This window comes from Gallus gallus, chromosome 3 (genome assembly GCF_016699485.2).
Source record: "Gallus gallus isolate bGalGal1 chromosome 3, bGalGal1.mat.broiler.GRCg7b, whole genome shotgun sequence".
Taxonomy (NCBI): Eukaryota; Metazoa; Chordata; class Aves; order Galliformes; family Phasianidae; genus Gallus; species Gallus gallus.
Window position 1 is genome coordinate 70,658,920 of NC_052534.1, and position 15,264 is coordinate 70,674,183.

A 15,264-nucleotide genomic window follows, 5' to 3' on the forward strand; every position below is an offset into this window, starting at 1 on the left:
CTCATCCCTTTGCCACGCCCGGCGCTCCGCAGCCCTCCTGAGCCCTTCTCTCCCCGCTCTGTCCCGCAGTGCTGGTGAAGGGCCAGGTGACCACCAAGTACTACCGCTTCCTGGCCAAGCACGGCGGCTGGGTGTGGGTGCAGAGCTATGCCACCATCGTGCACAACAGCCGTTCGTCACGCCCGCACTGCATCGTCAGCGTTAACTACGTCCTTACGTAAGTTCGCTCCGCGGGGTGGGCACCTGCCGCGGCCTCCGGCCCCGATCTCCGACGGCTGGGGTGGAGGGAGGAGGGCACACACTGAGCAGGATGTAGCTTACATCTACATGAAGGCTTTCCTCGACTCTTTCCTTTCGAGAACGGAGGTTTAGACGTTTGGCACCCGCATATTTTCCTGCTCCCTCCCCCCCCCCCCTCTTTTTTTTTTTTTAACAGTTTAAATACACCCTGCATTAAATAAAATTTAATGCAGCGTAAAAAAAAAGAAAGAAAGAAAGAAAAAGGTTTTCACGTACGGAGTTATTTATACTCAACAAACAGGACATCTGTTTTTCTTTTCAAAAATCTGGGGTTTGAAGTTCTTAATTTCATCCAGAGTCTCTATCAAAGCTCCGAGGTTTCTTTTTTGTTCTTGGAGAGCGATCCTTACAGCGAACCACAAAGAAAGTTGGTGACCAGAAGGGTCAGCGAAACTTAACAAAAATCGAGATAAAATAGAATCAAGAGGAGAAAAAAAAAAACAGAGGGACTGCTTAGATACTGCCTGTCTCAATGCATCCCCTCGTATTTGGGGCTCGCCGGTTGCTGTGCTGCTTGCATCGAGGCACGAAGGTCTGGGGCGGGTGATCTCTTATCTCTGAAGCGTCTCCTCTGGCCGCAACCGCCAGCGGAGCGGCCGGACCTTCCCAAAACTGCGGCGGAGACAGCACAGTGATGCCTCCTTTCTCGGGTCCGCGCAGCACAGGTAGCGATCGGTTTGGTGGCCGAGTTTAAGACGCTCCCCCCGAAGTGCAGCGGCTCTTTATGTTAAGTCTGAGCACCTGCGCGAGGAGCTGCAGGGCAAGAGGTCAGTGCATGGTAATGCCAGGGACCTAAAGGCAGCTGACGTGCTAGCTTGGCTTTCTACCAACAATTCTACGTGCTTTTCCACGAGCACCTGAGATCGGCGGTCGTTTCGCTTCCCTTTAGTAGCAACAGAGCGAATATAAACCCCTTGTGCCTTACACCCCGAGAGACTGCCGGGGGCCACATCTGCAGCGCTCCCCTTGCAGAAGCCCGCACTCCTCTGCCTGCCCGTGGCGGCTGCGGGCACGGGGCCGGGCTCTCCTCCTCACCTCCGGGTAGGGCTCGAGGCGCACTGAGGCTCCTCCGCCCCGACCGACTTCCTGTCCTTTTGCTGATCTTTGTATTTTTTTGTGCGTGTATGCGGGTTTTAGAAACAAGGTTATATTTAGAGCTGTTTTCAGCCAGTGTGACACGTGGGAAGGCAGTGTGCGCCCTCCCGAGCTTCCCCTCCAAGCTTCAGAGCAAGGCTGCTTCTCATCGACTAGAACGAGGGGAGAGGGCAGAGCTGGAGTCCATCTCGATCCATGGCTGCAACTGTCAGGGGCTGCAGGAGCACCCCGACTGCATGGAACACTGATTTTTGGTAGTGCAGATTGGTCGAGGTGTTACCCACTTTGATTGCCTCTTTGTTGGGTCTCTGCTTTGAAAGGCTGAGCACAGGTCCTATAGTGTTCAAAGTCTGCACGTGGTTAAGGCACTTAATATAAATTTTCTGGCTCCTAAAGCTCCTTAAGGGTGATAGTGGCTCATTCTGGCAGCCCAGAGCCAGCTGAGAGGTGTGTGGGTGCAGCTTTTGGCACAGCCCCTCATGGTCAGCTGAACAGGCAGAAAAAAGAAGGTGAACCTCTGCACGTCACCCCTGGTTTGTGGGAACCAGAGAGAGTTTGGAAATGGCGAAAGGTCGCATGTGGGATTGCAGGATGGCATCTGAAAGATGGGATGCCTCTCACCATGGTTCCTTTGAAAATAGGAAGTGCTGGTGGTCAGAGAACTTGGGTGAACATACCAAATGGGGCCATCGGCTTTGGGTGGCATTGGACATGTTCTTGAGGCTGCTGAAGGGGCAGCTGTCTGTCCCCTGGCATGGTGTCCTTCACTTGGGCAAAGTCCTGCAGGGGGTTCATTTGCTCATGACAGGAGGAGTTTTCTCTCGCTCTGGGAGGAACGTGATGTTTTGGGCAGGAGCAAACAGATGCTGGGTGGTATAGGGGCCTGCCCAGTCTGGGGGATCTGTGCCAGTGCAGGCTGAAAGGCATTGCCTCGCTTTAGAGCTCCCCTGAGCAGTATGTGGGAGGAAAACAGAAAGAATGAGAAAGGGTTTATGTAGAAGGGCTCCTTCCCCAAACACACATTCAGTTAAGAAAATAAAAAAGGGACTATTTCCATCTTCCATAAATCCTAAGCTTTGTGAAAGTGAATTCTAGAATTGAGAACAAATGTTTTTAATAAGTATATATACTGAACTGGATAGGTATGGTGGCAAGGGCATGTGAGCAACAAGAGGGAAGGTTATTTTTTGTGTAATCAGTGTGTGTAAAAAAATTAATGTAAATGACCTTTAAGGATTTCAGCATTTGCTCTTCTTTGTATTCTGCTTGGCATACGCAAGCACAGACACAGAATATCTGTTTCTTTTATTTGTTCTGTACACACTCTTGCCATATTATTGATTATTAGCTGTGCATGTTTATCACATAAAGGGACTTGAGTATGAGTCAATTAATAGAGAATGTAACTGCTGAAGTTAAGTTTATATTTAGATGGCAAACAACCTTCCTTTAAACAAATGGGTAAAGCAAAGTGCAAATCCTTGACTTTTTGAGCAAGAACAAATATTATAATAATTTGTCCCTAGAGAAATCTAAGGAAGCTTTCCTATATACATTTCCTCGTTCCTTAGCTTTTGAAAGAATAACAATAGTGGTACCATGTAGTGATAAAACCATGCAGCAATAAAATGGATTAGGTATTTAATTATGACTAATCTATGTTGATGATATAGTACATACAAGTTCCAGTTGCCCTCTTCACATTACATTGTGCATCTGGCTGATTAGAAGCACAAATTGAAGTATGCAATTTGTTTGAAAGACTATTTCACAAATAAATGCCATATTGATGAATGTTTTACATAATGATGTGGTAAATGCAATTTAGAATAAATTAACAGTTAATTGTATTTGCAGTCTTCATCTTTAAATTATTACTATTTATAGCTTTGTGTACTACCAGATTTAAAATAGTTGCATCAACACTCTGATGGCATTCTGTGTGGTGAGTTGGACTTTGAAAGCTCTCCTCCCTAGCATATTAAACAGGCTTTGGGGAAGTCATGTTTCAGATGGAATCATAGCTCTTACGGTATTCTGGGACAATCACAATGAAATATTTCCATTGCTTTCCATAACCATTCTCTTTTTGACCTGTTTCTGGGACACCAGGTCTCACCTCTTGTTTCCTAGTCAATAGGAGCATTCATACATCGTATTCCTATACCTCCAGCCCCAATTTTCTTAAGTATTTCTCTCAAATCCACCTGTTTAGACATGTGGCAGAGTCCTCTCCTCGGCCCAAGGTACATGACTTGTATCTCTCAGGTGTGTGATGGAATGTGTAGGATAGTGAATAAATTGGGGAAGTTATTACAGTAGTAATTCTGCACATCTCTACCCATTTCATTAGAGGAATGACTCCTACAAGTAAGCGTAGCTATCTACCTTTAATACTTGAGACAAGGCATGCTGATTTTAACCAGGTATTTTTTATTTTTACTTTTTTTCTTCGGTAGTTCTAAATAGTAGAAACAAATCTGACCTGCTGCCTTTTTCCTTACATTTCTCTGCATTAACGGGAATTTTGTCACTTCCAGTGCACAGAGCTGAATCCCACCTCATCTGTTCAGTCCTCAAAGCATTTTTCCTAGGACTAGAAAACCTTCCATCACTGACATGATTTGATTAGCAAAGTAAATATATAAGAGAATTGTTTTAATCAGTCAAAATTCTCAAGGAGCATATGCCTCAAAGAAAATAGCATAAAAGGATTCCTCTTGAACTATTCAACGCAATATTCTGTTTGTTCGCCATAGTTTTTATTGCAGAGTTGTCTCCCTGGAACACTGTTTATATATTTCTTGCAAATAGGAGACAGGCTTTTCCAGGTGTCCACAATACGCTTCTGCAGTTCTTCTTTGTTCATGTAGGGGCTTTCTTAGCTACCATTTATTTAATTCACTCCAAATTTCTATGCTTGTATTTAAACCAGGTGACGGTAATGGCTGAGACTCTAAAACTGTGTGCCAGAGTCTGCAGATGCTGCTTTTTTGAACCCAGTTTTATTTGCTAGAGTGAGGATTAAAGGACTGCAGCTCAGATCCACAGGAGAGAACAAAACAGTCATTAGTTTAAATGCATGCCTACTGATGGTCTCAGGCGGTGTGAAATTCAGGACTACAAGGAACAATCTGTATTCCAAGTAAGCAATGTGACTTGAAATGCTTTCCACTTCATCCTTCTCCCATTCAGTGTGCTGGCTGCTACGGCCTTTGGAAACTTGCTGCTTCCAAATGCTGAATTACAGATCTTGTAAAATGATTGTCTGGGGGTGAGACATGTTGAGCAGCAGATTTAGCAGCAATAGCTAAAGCAATTACTATCTCCAGCTGCCTGTCTTGACTCCATTGATGAAAGTTCCAGGGCCCACTACAGGGCTTCTTACTCCTAAAATGCCACAGTTAATGGCTCAAGGTAAACTGTCACAGATTTCACTTTGCACAGAAGTACAGGACTGTGTGCTGGAGCAGAGGTGTTTCTGCTAGAGAGAGTGTTTGCACGTTATCCTTGCTCTGCCTCTCAGCACCTTGAATGGCACAAATGAGGCTTGTGAACAGCACAAGCACCTCTGGGTGCCCATGTCCCTTTTGGGGTCAGCCCCAGTGGTCCTTCTACAAGGCCCACAGGTGGAGAGCACAGACTGTGGTGCTGAGGTTAAAGTCAATTGCACTGTTATAGTTCAGAGGGCTGAATGCAAGGCCGTTGGAAGATTGTCTTCTGGTTTTACCACATGACATTTATATGTAGTCTATGAATTGTATCAGTGGCTGTGCAGAAGAAGCAGGCCACACAGTTGAACTGCTTCCAAATGGTACTCTTCCACATTATCATGGAACACAGGCACAGACTTGGTTTAGTGATGGGACTTGGTAGATCAGGATGAAGTCTGGGCTTGATAATCTTGAATGTCTTTTCCAAACTGGATGATTCTACGATTCTGTTACCCTGCCAGTGCTCAGTACACAACTGAGTGCTGAACTGGCTCCCACTCTCCAACAGCAGCATGTTCCTTCAGCAGGTTTACAGTTTTACTAGCTCTGTTTCTGTTTCCTTAATCTGTTGCATGTTTGCTCTGTGCAGCATCTCTGTACTGCTGATTCTCAGGTTGTTTCACTGTAATTACCATGTGATGCAACAGGTGTGATAGGTTACTTAGCTGCTTCTGCAGTAGGCTCTTCCCTTTACTTTAAGGTGCTCTTGCTAGTTCTTATTCATACATACACAAACATGGCATTTAGAAATGTCTTAAATTAAGTGTTAACAAATAAATCTCCGTTGTCCATTCAACAGTGGCAAGTATCTGTTTAAAATCTAATTCTCCTTCCCTCACCTCTCTTTTGTACTTTACAGCATGGGCCAGGCTCCAGCACACATGTTCGTACTCAGTAGGTTACTTCAGAGGCAGCCCCCTCGCTTTGATGACACTATTTATGGAGGCAGGCATCGCTCTGTGCGAACAAGGGTACAGAGTCTGACCCCTCCGGAGGCTTGTGACGACTGCAGTCTGGAGTCAATCCCGTGATCTTAAACACACTTACACAATTTATTCCTCTTGTTGGTTTTTTCTTTTTTTTTTTGCTGTCGTCCACTTAGTGCAATTAAATCACAGAAGTCCCGATTTACTAAATAACTTGAGCACATGTGTTGTGGTTTAACACTGGCAGGCAGCTCAGCACCTCACAGCCGCTTGTTCTCCCTCCCCTGGTGGGGAGAGAATCAGAAAGGCAAAAATGTGAGAACTCAGGAGTTGAGACAAAGACAGTAGAGATAAAGGTAAAGCAAAAGCTGTGTACACAAGCAGGGCAAAACAAGAAATTCCTTCACTATCTCCATTCGGCAGGCAGATGTGCAGCCACTTCCAGGAAAGTAGGGCTCATCGTGAGTAGTGGTTTCTTGGGAAGGCAAACACCATTGCTCTGAACATCCCTCTTCATTCTTCCTTCCCTCAGATTTTACTGCTGAACAAGACACCATATTGTACAGAATATCCCTTTGATCAGTCTGAGTCAGCTGTCTCAGCTGTGTCCCCTCCCAACTCCTTGTGCACCTCCAGCTCCTTGCTGGATGGACACTACTAGAAATAGAAAAGATCTGTGAAAAGCTGTGTAAGCATTGCTCAGCAACAATTAAAACAGTGAATTACCAACATTATTCTCATCGTATATCCAAAATACAGCACTACCAGCTACTGAGAGGAAAGTTAACTCTACCCAAGTCAAAACTGGGACAACATGGCTGGCCCTAAAAGTGCTTAGGCATAACTTTCAGTGCATGATTATATGCTTGTGTACTCTGTTTTGAAATAAATAACTAAATAAAAACACACACACACACACGCACACACACACACACACACACACACACAAAAAAAAAGAACAACAAACCATAGGCGCACACTTAGAAATAAGAATATTTCTTGTCTTTGCCAAATAGAGATGGCTGGAAGGCCGTGTTCATTACTATGTTGAATTGAGACTTAATGAAGAACAGCTGGAGTTTTTCAGCTACAAACCACTGTGTATAAATCTCGAGGGCAGCAATGTTGAAAATAACAGCTATTATCTGCTGAAGTTTCAGTGCAACTATGGAAACTCAAATGCCTGGTTAACTCAAGTCTGGCGATATCCCCTAGTATTGTGCAGCTATTTTGGCATCACCTACAGTGAAGGTCTTTAAACCCATCCCCACGTTCACCCTTCTCGTATCTGTGCTTTTGGTGAGAAAGCCAATATGGAGAGCTTGCCCTGAGGGCAGCTTTGTTACAAGTAGCCTGTGGCTTTCAGTTCTCTCTGTACAATGTTTGGCAGCTTGTAGCTCAGACTGTTGGTACAGAAAACTCTCTGACTTAGGACATGGTTAATGGAAATCCACCCAAAGGCATTACATGCTGTTTTTCTCTTGCTGTTTCCAAAGACTCTTTTGTACACAGAACAAATAAACAATCTTTAATGGCTGTTTCACAAGGCATTACCAACTAGAATATTTGCCCAAATAAAATCTGGATATGGGGATAAATAACCTACTAGCTTTTAAAAATATTTTCTATTTTGCTAGCATTTGCAGCTGAACTGCTGAATATTGTTCCCCCAAATAATTTTGTTGATTCTAAGCTGTGAGTAGGAGAGTTAAAGAAAAAAAGTATCATCTTTTGAAGGATAATCAACCTCCTTAGTGCTTCCTGTGAAAAACAGCAATGGTAGTGGAGGTGTGGCTTCAGTTCAAAGTAAACTGTATACCAACAGTTGTGTAATGTAACATGGGAGTATGCAATCAGAGCTTCCATCCTTCTATTATCTAACAAGTTCAAGAGAGCAGTAGGAGAGAAGATGTATGGCACCATTGGCAAGGATATGATATGCTGGGTGATTTGCTGCAAATGTGCTACAGAAATGGTCACCAAAAGCACAATAAATATCATATATTGTAATAAGCAGAATTTGTTGCACAAATATAAATCAAAAGTATGGTTAGCTCAATGACAGCTTACCCGCAGTGTTGGTCCAAAGACCAGTGTAGGTCGGCAGTGGACCTAATCTGTATGCATGCTGTGGATGTTAGCACAGGAGCATTGAGTAGCCTGGTCAGACTCTTCCAGGCGCCTAGATTGTGTGCGTATGTACATTGATAGATGTTCATGTGAAGCAGTGAAAACAGATTGGCTAAAATCAGCCATGTTCCCCTTGCCTGCTTGTGACAAAACAAGGACCAGGAGAACAAAGGTACTAGCCAGATGATAGATTTACATTTCATAAGAAGGTTGTAGATGAAGGCTGTTAAAAATTATATTTTCTGACTTTGATAGTAGTGAGTTTAGCACTAATTGTATAATATACGGTGGTTTAACTTACTCCATGGCCCAGAGGGTCTAGGTAATCGGCCTAACAGAGGTTATGTTGTACAAATTTTAACATTTAATGGACTCACTTCATAGAATCGTAGAACATCCCAAATTGGAAGGGACTGCCCAGGAGAAGCTGTTCTGGAGCCTGACAGCCTGCTGATGAGGAGCCTTTTCCTAATCCCGAACAGAGCAAGGGACCTCAGCTGCTCTTCATACATCCTGCCCTCCAGGCCTTTCACCATCTTTATATCCCTCCATTGGAGGCTCTCTAACAGTGACTTATATGATAGCACATAACAAATGTAATACATACTTTGAGGAGATTGAACCAGTAATTAGCAGGAAAACAACAAATGAAATGGAATACTGCTAGTGACCTTACAGCTTTGTCATATCAGCTTTTCTGGTTGATGCTTAAAAGCTTAAACACATTATATATGATATGTCTATCAAAGCTGGATCACAAAGAGAGAGTGATATGAACAGAGACCTAAACACAAGTAAAAAAATAATGTGGATGGGCTTTGGCTGCAGGAGAGGTTTGGTAATGAGGAAACAAGTAGATTAACTTGTAAGTAAAAATAATATAACTAACAAAAAACATTCTTTACAAATGCTAAAAAATACATATAATTCCTTGCTCTTCTTTCTTCCCTTACATTCAAGATTCAGTTGAAAAGCATTTCTTAGTGTATCATGTTGACTTGCTTCGTGGGCAGAGAATGGCAAAGAATGACCTGGAGGGACAAAGTACTGTCCCTTGACTAAAGTGGAGGGCCTCTAGACAAGAGAATGGGAAACACACTTGTTGTAGAAAAATCTTGCTTCTTCTGAAGAAAGTGAAAGTCTTATGGCAAGAAAGAGCTAATCTAACGAAAGAGAAGGTGCTCTACCGTAAATGGGATTGCATCATGAAATGAGGATCACGAACCATCTTGGACTCAACATGCTTCTGCACCATGGGACCAAGTTGATCAGGAAAAGCAGGCTAGAATGATGGACAAGTATGTTATGAGACATGCAGATAGGAAATTTGCCAAGAGGGAACTAACAGAATGAATATTGAACCAATTTTTCAAGCGCTTTCTTTTTTCCTAGATAAACTGTTCTCTGATCACAAAAGCTAATCAGAAAGTCTGTCAAATGAGATATAATCCATCTTCTCAAAGAAGATTAAATTATCACAGTAAAGCTAATTAATTTTTTGACGCATTCACTTCAGGATTTTGGGAGGTTCTTGCAACAAAAGCTTTAATTATGGGGAACACAGAGGAGCTGATCAAACATTGCATATCAGTAGATTAACATTTATAGCAAACTGCTAAAAGTAGTAACACATTGTCAGGACCATTCTTCATTGCACTGTTTTAAAGCAACTGAAGTACGAAATTACTGACCAACTATGGCGTACAGTGTAAGATAAGAAGCTAAACAGGATCAGATACATACTGATGGTGACTGTTGCAAATACTTTGGAAGGAGTTTTAAAATAGGGTAAGCCTGCAGTAATGCTTCCCCAGCACTTTCTTTCAGCCTTCAAAAGTTCAAAGGATATCCTACACAGAGATGATACCTTTGAATGTACTCGTTGTCAGTGTTTTGCTGTGTTGATAGCCCACACTTCTTGTATTAGAAGGAAAAGTGAACAGCTGTTTCCTACTTATTTTCTCTGTATCACTCACAGTTTACACCTCTGTCCTTGTTCTTCTGCTATCTCTTTTTCCTCCCAAGGAATCTCCTTATCTGTTCCACATAGGGAAGCTGTTCCAAGACCATCATCCTTGCTGTCTCGCTCTGAGGTTTTCAAATGCTGTAATCAGAGTATACAATATTTTTATCCAATCTTGTGCCATCACTTCAGTCACTGTTACAAAACACAGTCAATTTTTCTTTAAAGTTTCTTTTCTGTTTCAACCATTTTCCTAGCCTGGAGCTGGTCTGAGGCTCTTATCTCTAAAACAGTACCTAGATTTTAAAGTGAAAACACCTAACACTCTTAATGAAAATTGTGAAGAGCTCCTTTGGGTGGTCACATTGCTTGCATTACTGTACTATAGTAAATTTCAAGATTTAAAAACTTGTTATTTTATAATTTCTGCCAAATAATCATCAGCAGTCTTTCTCAAATTCTTTTGTCCACTCCTATCATATAGCTATATATTATACTATTTCAAATAATTCCTGCTCAGTTGGGTACACAATAACAATAGTATTACATGTATTCAGTCAAGTATTTTTATTCATAGAATACAACTCAAATTTATTTTAGCAGTTTAAATAAGTGAGTTTAATGTATATTTAGTCAAGCATTACAGTAGTGAGGGCTTAAGCAGATTAGAAATAAATGACTGCAATTAAAGAACACATCTGTGAAACTTGGTGTGTAATAGGCACGAATGAACTGTTTGCATACCAACTGTAAAGAAATCTTTAATTATTAACTATCTGGAAGAGGTTGAATCAAGGATTAATTGTATAGGATGTAGTAAAAACATTTGTATTGAGCACATGAAAATTTTGAAATAATAAAAGCATGCTTTACCTCAATAGTGACGAGTATTTCTCTCAGACAATGTGTTTTATCTCTTCTATTTTTTTTCTTCTCTGGCGTGTGGTAGATATGCAGCCAGGGGCAGCATCTGAGATTTAGCTTAGTAACATTAGCTACCATATGCATTGGTAATGAGAGATTATTCCTTCAAACAAAAAACTGGTTTAATAGGCAAGACAGACAAAAAAATGCTCCACAAAAGAAGTGATTCCCACAGGGAAGTATTTTTTACCTAATTTTTACAGTTGGAATTCAGAAAGATTAAGGTAAGGATTCTCAGAAGTGATAAGATCTGGGCTAAATTTGACCTTACCAAATTAGGAGTCTCACTGGCTGCCTTGAGGGTAAGCTCAGGCAAGTGCCAAGTGCTTTCAAAAACCGTGTGATACATGATTTGCACAGTATGACACCAGCAGATGATGGGAGGGTGAGAGTTCAATTCAGATCAACTGGCTACTAGATCAGTGTCTTAAAGGTGTCAGTGGTATTCAAGGTAATATTCTTTTTTTTTTTTAACACATAAAAATATTAAGAAGATTGAGATGGGAGTCTACCCTATGTAAGAGCAGTCTGTTGTACTGCTGTCAGTCTGGTTTTCTCTGAAATAGAAAGTATTACATGAGTATATCAGAATTTACGTTTGTATAGCACGAATTCCTGAGGGGATCCTCTGTACCTATATGTGCATGTGCACTGGAGTGATATTGTTTTACATGGAATGGTTGAAAAGGACTATATGGCAGAAAAAATAAGACTGTTTAAAATTTCATTTAACAGGCCTTTGGTTTATCCAGAAATATTACCTGAGTGTTCAGGTGAACTTAAAGTAATAGAAAACTCCAAATGTTTACAAAGAAGTCACTGCAATGTTTTAATCAAGGCCGACACTTGTGGAGATGAGTCGCAGAGTTCTTCAAGGTTAAACGTGCCTTCAGATAAAATGCTGCACTGAGCTCTGTTCTTAACTATTTTGTGGCCACTCAGGAAAGAAAGCATTGCAAGCTATTCCCTTTAATTCCAATTGCTCATTATCAGGCAGATTATAACATACAAATCCTTATAAGCTCCTGTCAAATACACTTCTCCATTTAGCATGACATTTACTAAACATACACCACACACGACTTCTAGATGATTGTGTTCCTGGGCACATTTGAAAGAAAGCATTCCCAGTATAAATGAATGTTACAGAATTAAACTCAGTTCTTCAAATTTTATTTATTTTATATGAAGCATTTTTGTCAGTGTGATATGTAACTAAAGATGATCATTATCTTTCCATGTAATTACCCTGGGATATCTTAGGCATTTTATTCACAAACAATAATAAATCCCTGCTGCATATTTTTTATCTAGAAAATCTAGCAAATAAAGACCAATGTAAAAAGAGCTCCTTTTGGAGCCAGAGATGGCTAGACATGTGGTTGGGAATGGCAAACTGTACCTTCAGACTGCTGAAAGTTTTGCTACACCATGATTATCTAGAGGCCAGGACATTTTCTTTAACTCCAACTGACAGTTAAATGACTGCACTCTGAGACGAAAAACCAATCAGGGAAAATATAAAATTTCTCTGACAGTAGCTCTCTAGAAGATATCCTCAGGCATTTATGTTACATGGTCTGAATAGGAAACTTCATGCTTCAATTTTCCTGAACGTATCAAATCCTTTAATTGTACTTCCTGGTTTGGATTGCTCTATCTTTAAGAGCAAATACAGAAACATGATATCATGTATGTGAATCTCATGGCCGAAGAAGCTGTAAACTTTAAGTCAACAAGATGTAAACAGCTACTGTTGCTTATGCTATTTATGGGGATAAATAGGTGCCTGGCAATCAGTGAAGGGATCCAATATACAGATACTTCTACAACTAGATGCAGTGCTTAACCATTAAGTGTCCTAGTGATAAACAACCACTTGAGAGATTTCTGGAGGGTCTTTCCAAATAACTTGGTGATCTTTATGGGGCTTTTCACTCAGTAAACTTTAAGGAGGATGGAAAAACTGAGGCACGGAGTATCTCTGAGATCACACAACTGAATGACAGTGTGGTTTCATAGCTTCATAGCAGTGAAGTTCAAGAGATTTTTTTCCCACTTCAGACTAGTATCATGAAGTTTGATTTCTTATACGAGTGAAGAGATGCATTGCTAATGTGATTGGTTCAGGAACATGATAAGGGGATTGCAAACGCTTCTCCTGACGTCTCATGAACAGACTGAGGCCTTAGTAAACATTTCTGAGACACATTGTACATGAACAGAGAACACAGCAGATGAGGAAACTGTCTGTTTTGTTGTACCATCTGCTGATTTAGAAAGCCATGAACATGACAAACAGCCAGAATCTGTTCTCCTCTCACTCATCTGCTGAATGGTGCTATTAGCATTGCAAGAGCTGGAGTGCAGAAATGTTAAAAGTTGCAAGCATTATTTAAGAGCAGAAGCATAATATATTACAGTATTGTCGTCAGATTTGCATGAGGAAGTGCTGGGCTTTTACCACCTTCATGGCTGATTTTCACTGGGTTGCTGCAACTCTGCAAAACAGACTGAACATTAACGATACTAACACCTTTAGTTTAAAGTCATACTTTCTATACTGTTATACTAGCAGAAAAAAAATTAATATTCTCAATTTCTTAAAGAAAATGCAGATAGCATTCACGTATTCTCTTTTAATAAATAATTTTGTGCAATAGAATAAATTATAAACATGTATAATGTGCTCACAAGAAATAGTGTAATCAATTAAAATCACACCTTGATTATTTCGCACGAACAGTGCTCTCCACTTTACTTCAGTGGTATGAACAATTGTACTCATGATGTAGTAATTTGCTCCGTTTAGGTCATCTAATGCTTTTAATTCCAGCTTGTACTTTTTTTATTACATTAATATGTTTTAGGAATGATAGAGATGTAGATTATCCCATATTTGTCAGGACTGTATAGCCACTTGATGCCTTGCTACGATTTCCACTGACAGCATGATCATTACATAGTCTTCAGACTATCAATGGAGAGATACCAGAGAATAAGGGTAAGGTCTGTTTCCAGTTGTATATTGGTGTTTTTTGACTGCTGCTGGACAGTATGAACTGAAATATGTTTCTAATGCAATAACTTCATGTATGAAGACTGAATTTCTGTAAATTTTCTTTAGAGCATCCAACAACATCTTTTAATGAAAAAAATGCATTGTAAATATTTGTCTCTTCATTTTTATCAGTGTATTTTCTGTTACTGCATGTATGGCTTATTCTTCCTTTCTCTCTGCTGAGACATCAGTGTAAACAGGCACTTTTCCTTATGGCTTTTGCAGATTTTTCAATGGGAAGAGCATTCTTTTTTCTTGTTCTGAAAGTTCCCATTTGTTTTGAAGGTTATGCTGCTTATTGAGAGTACATACATCAGATCTTTCTTTATTCTTGAGTGTGCTTGTCCTCCTTCTTAAGTTCTTTCGGTTCAGACTGGATATTTATTTTTCACTAATGGGTGTTGTTATTTTATTCTTTCCTCTGGATACGTTCTGTTTAGCTGCTCTTGCTATTTGAAAACATTTTTTTTCTGGGTTTAATTTCTCTTGAATTAGGGAATCTTAATATTTTCAAAGTTAATATGCCATTAGCTTTCTAATGTTAATGTCTGTTCTCACTTTTGTTTTAGATTTTTTATTAGAGTAGTCCCAAAGATGCTCCTATTTCTTGAAGAAACACAAGAATAGAAAGCCTCAATTTTCCTCTACAGTTTTGTCTTGGGCCTCCGTTACTTCCCAACACTATTTCTAGCAATACTCTTTTCTCTCACTTTTTTTTTTCTTTCTTTTTTTTTTTTTCCCTCCAACAAGACTATGTAGAAAACTCTCATTTTCTTCAGTTTCATGGTGAGTTCTATACACGGGCCCAGTTGCCACAATTGTGTAAGACTCTTTTGTTTGCCAGGAATTCAGGAGCTATGTTATTCTGATGCTCATTCACTGTTCCTTTTTGTCTACATGCTAATCAGCCATTGCCTCCTTTTCAAAATGTTGTTAACCAGACTTTTCATCTTGCTTCACGTTGTACATTTTGGCAGTGATAGTAGGCAGAAAGAATCTTCTGTTGCTGATTTGTGAGCACTCTTTACACAAGTCTTACAGATCCAGCTGGCACACAAGTTGTGGGCAGACAGATTGGTTTCTTCGATCGAACAGTTTTCTCCTTCAGTTTTTGTCCTTCTCAGTCCATGTAGCTTGCTATAGCTAGATCCACTTAATAAAGAATGCTTTGTGCTCAACATCCAGGTACTTTAATGCAAAAAAGAACAGTTGGTGTAGGCTTTGGTCCTATTTTCTTCATGATGATGCCTCAAACACAACAACAATTAGGATCAAAGTTTACAATGGGCATTGGAAGAACCAGCGACAAGGCAAAGTAGAAATGCTTCTGGGAGTTACAACCAAGCAGACAATGGGAAACAGCATATTTTA

The 15,264-nt window shown here is 40.5% G+C and overlaps 1 protein-coding gene across 4 annotated transcripts in view; it reads left to right on the forward strand.

Annotated features, from left to right (window-relative positions):
* The window catches only part of SIM1 (SIM bHLH transcription factor 1), a 46,589-nt gene that overhangs the window by 12,111 nt on the left and 19,214 nt on the right, over window positions 1-15,264 (forward strand). For all 4 annotated transcript variants that reach the window (XM_040697741.2, XM_004940356.5, XM_046939179.1 and 1 more), the window contains one exon: window positions 70-217. In XM_040697741.2, the coding sequence (XP_040553675.1) occupies window positions 70-217 (148 nt within the window). The remainder of the gene's footprint in view (window positions 1-69; window positions 218-15,264) is intronic.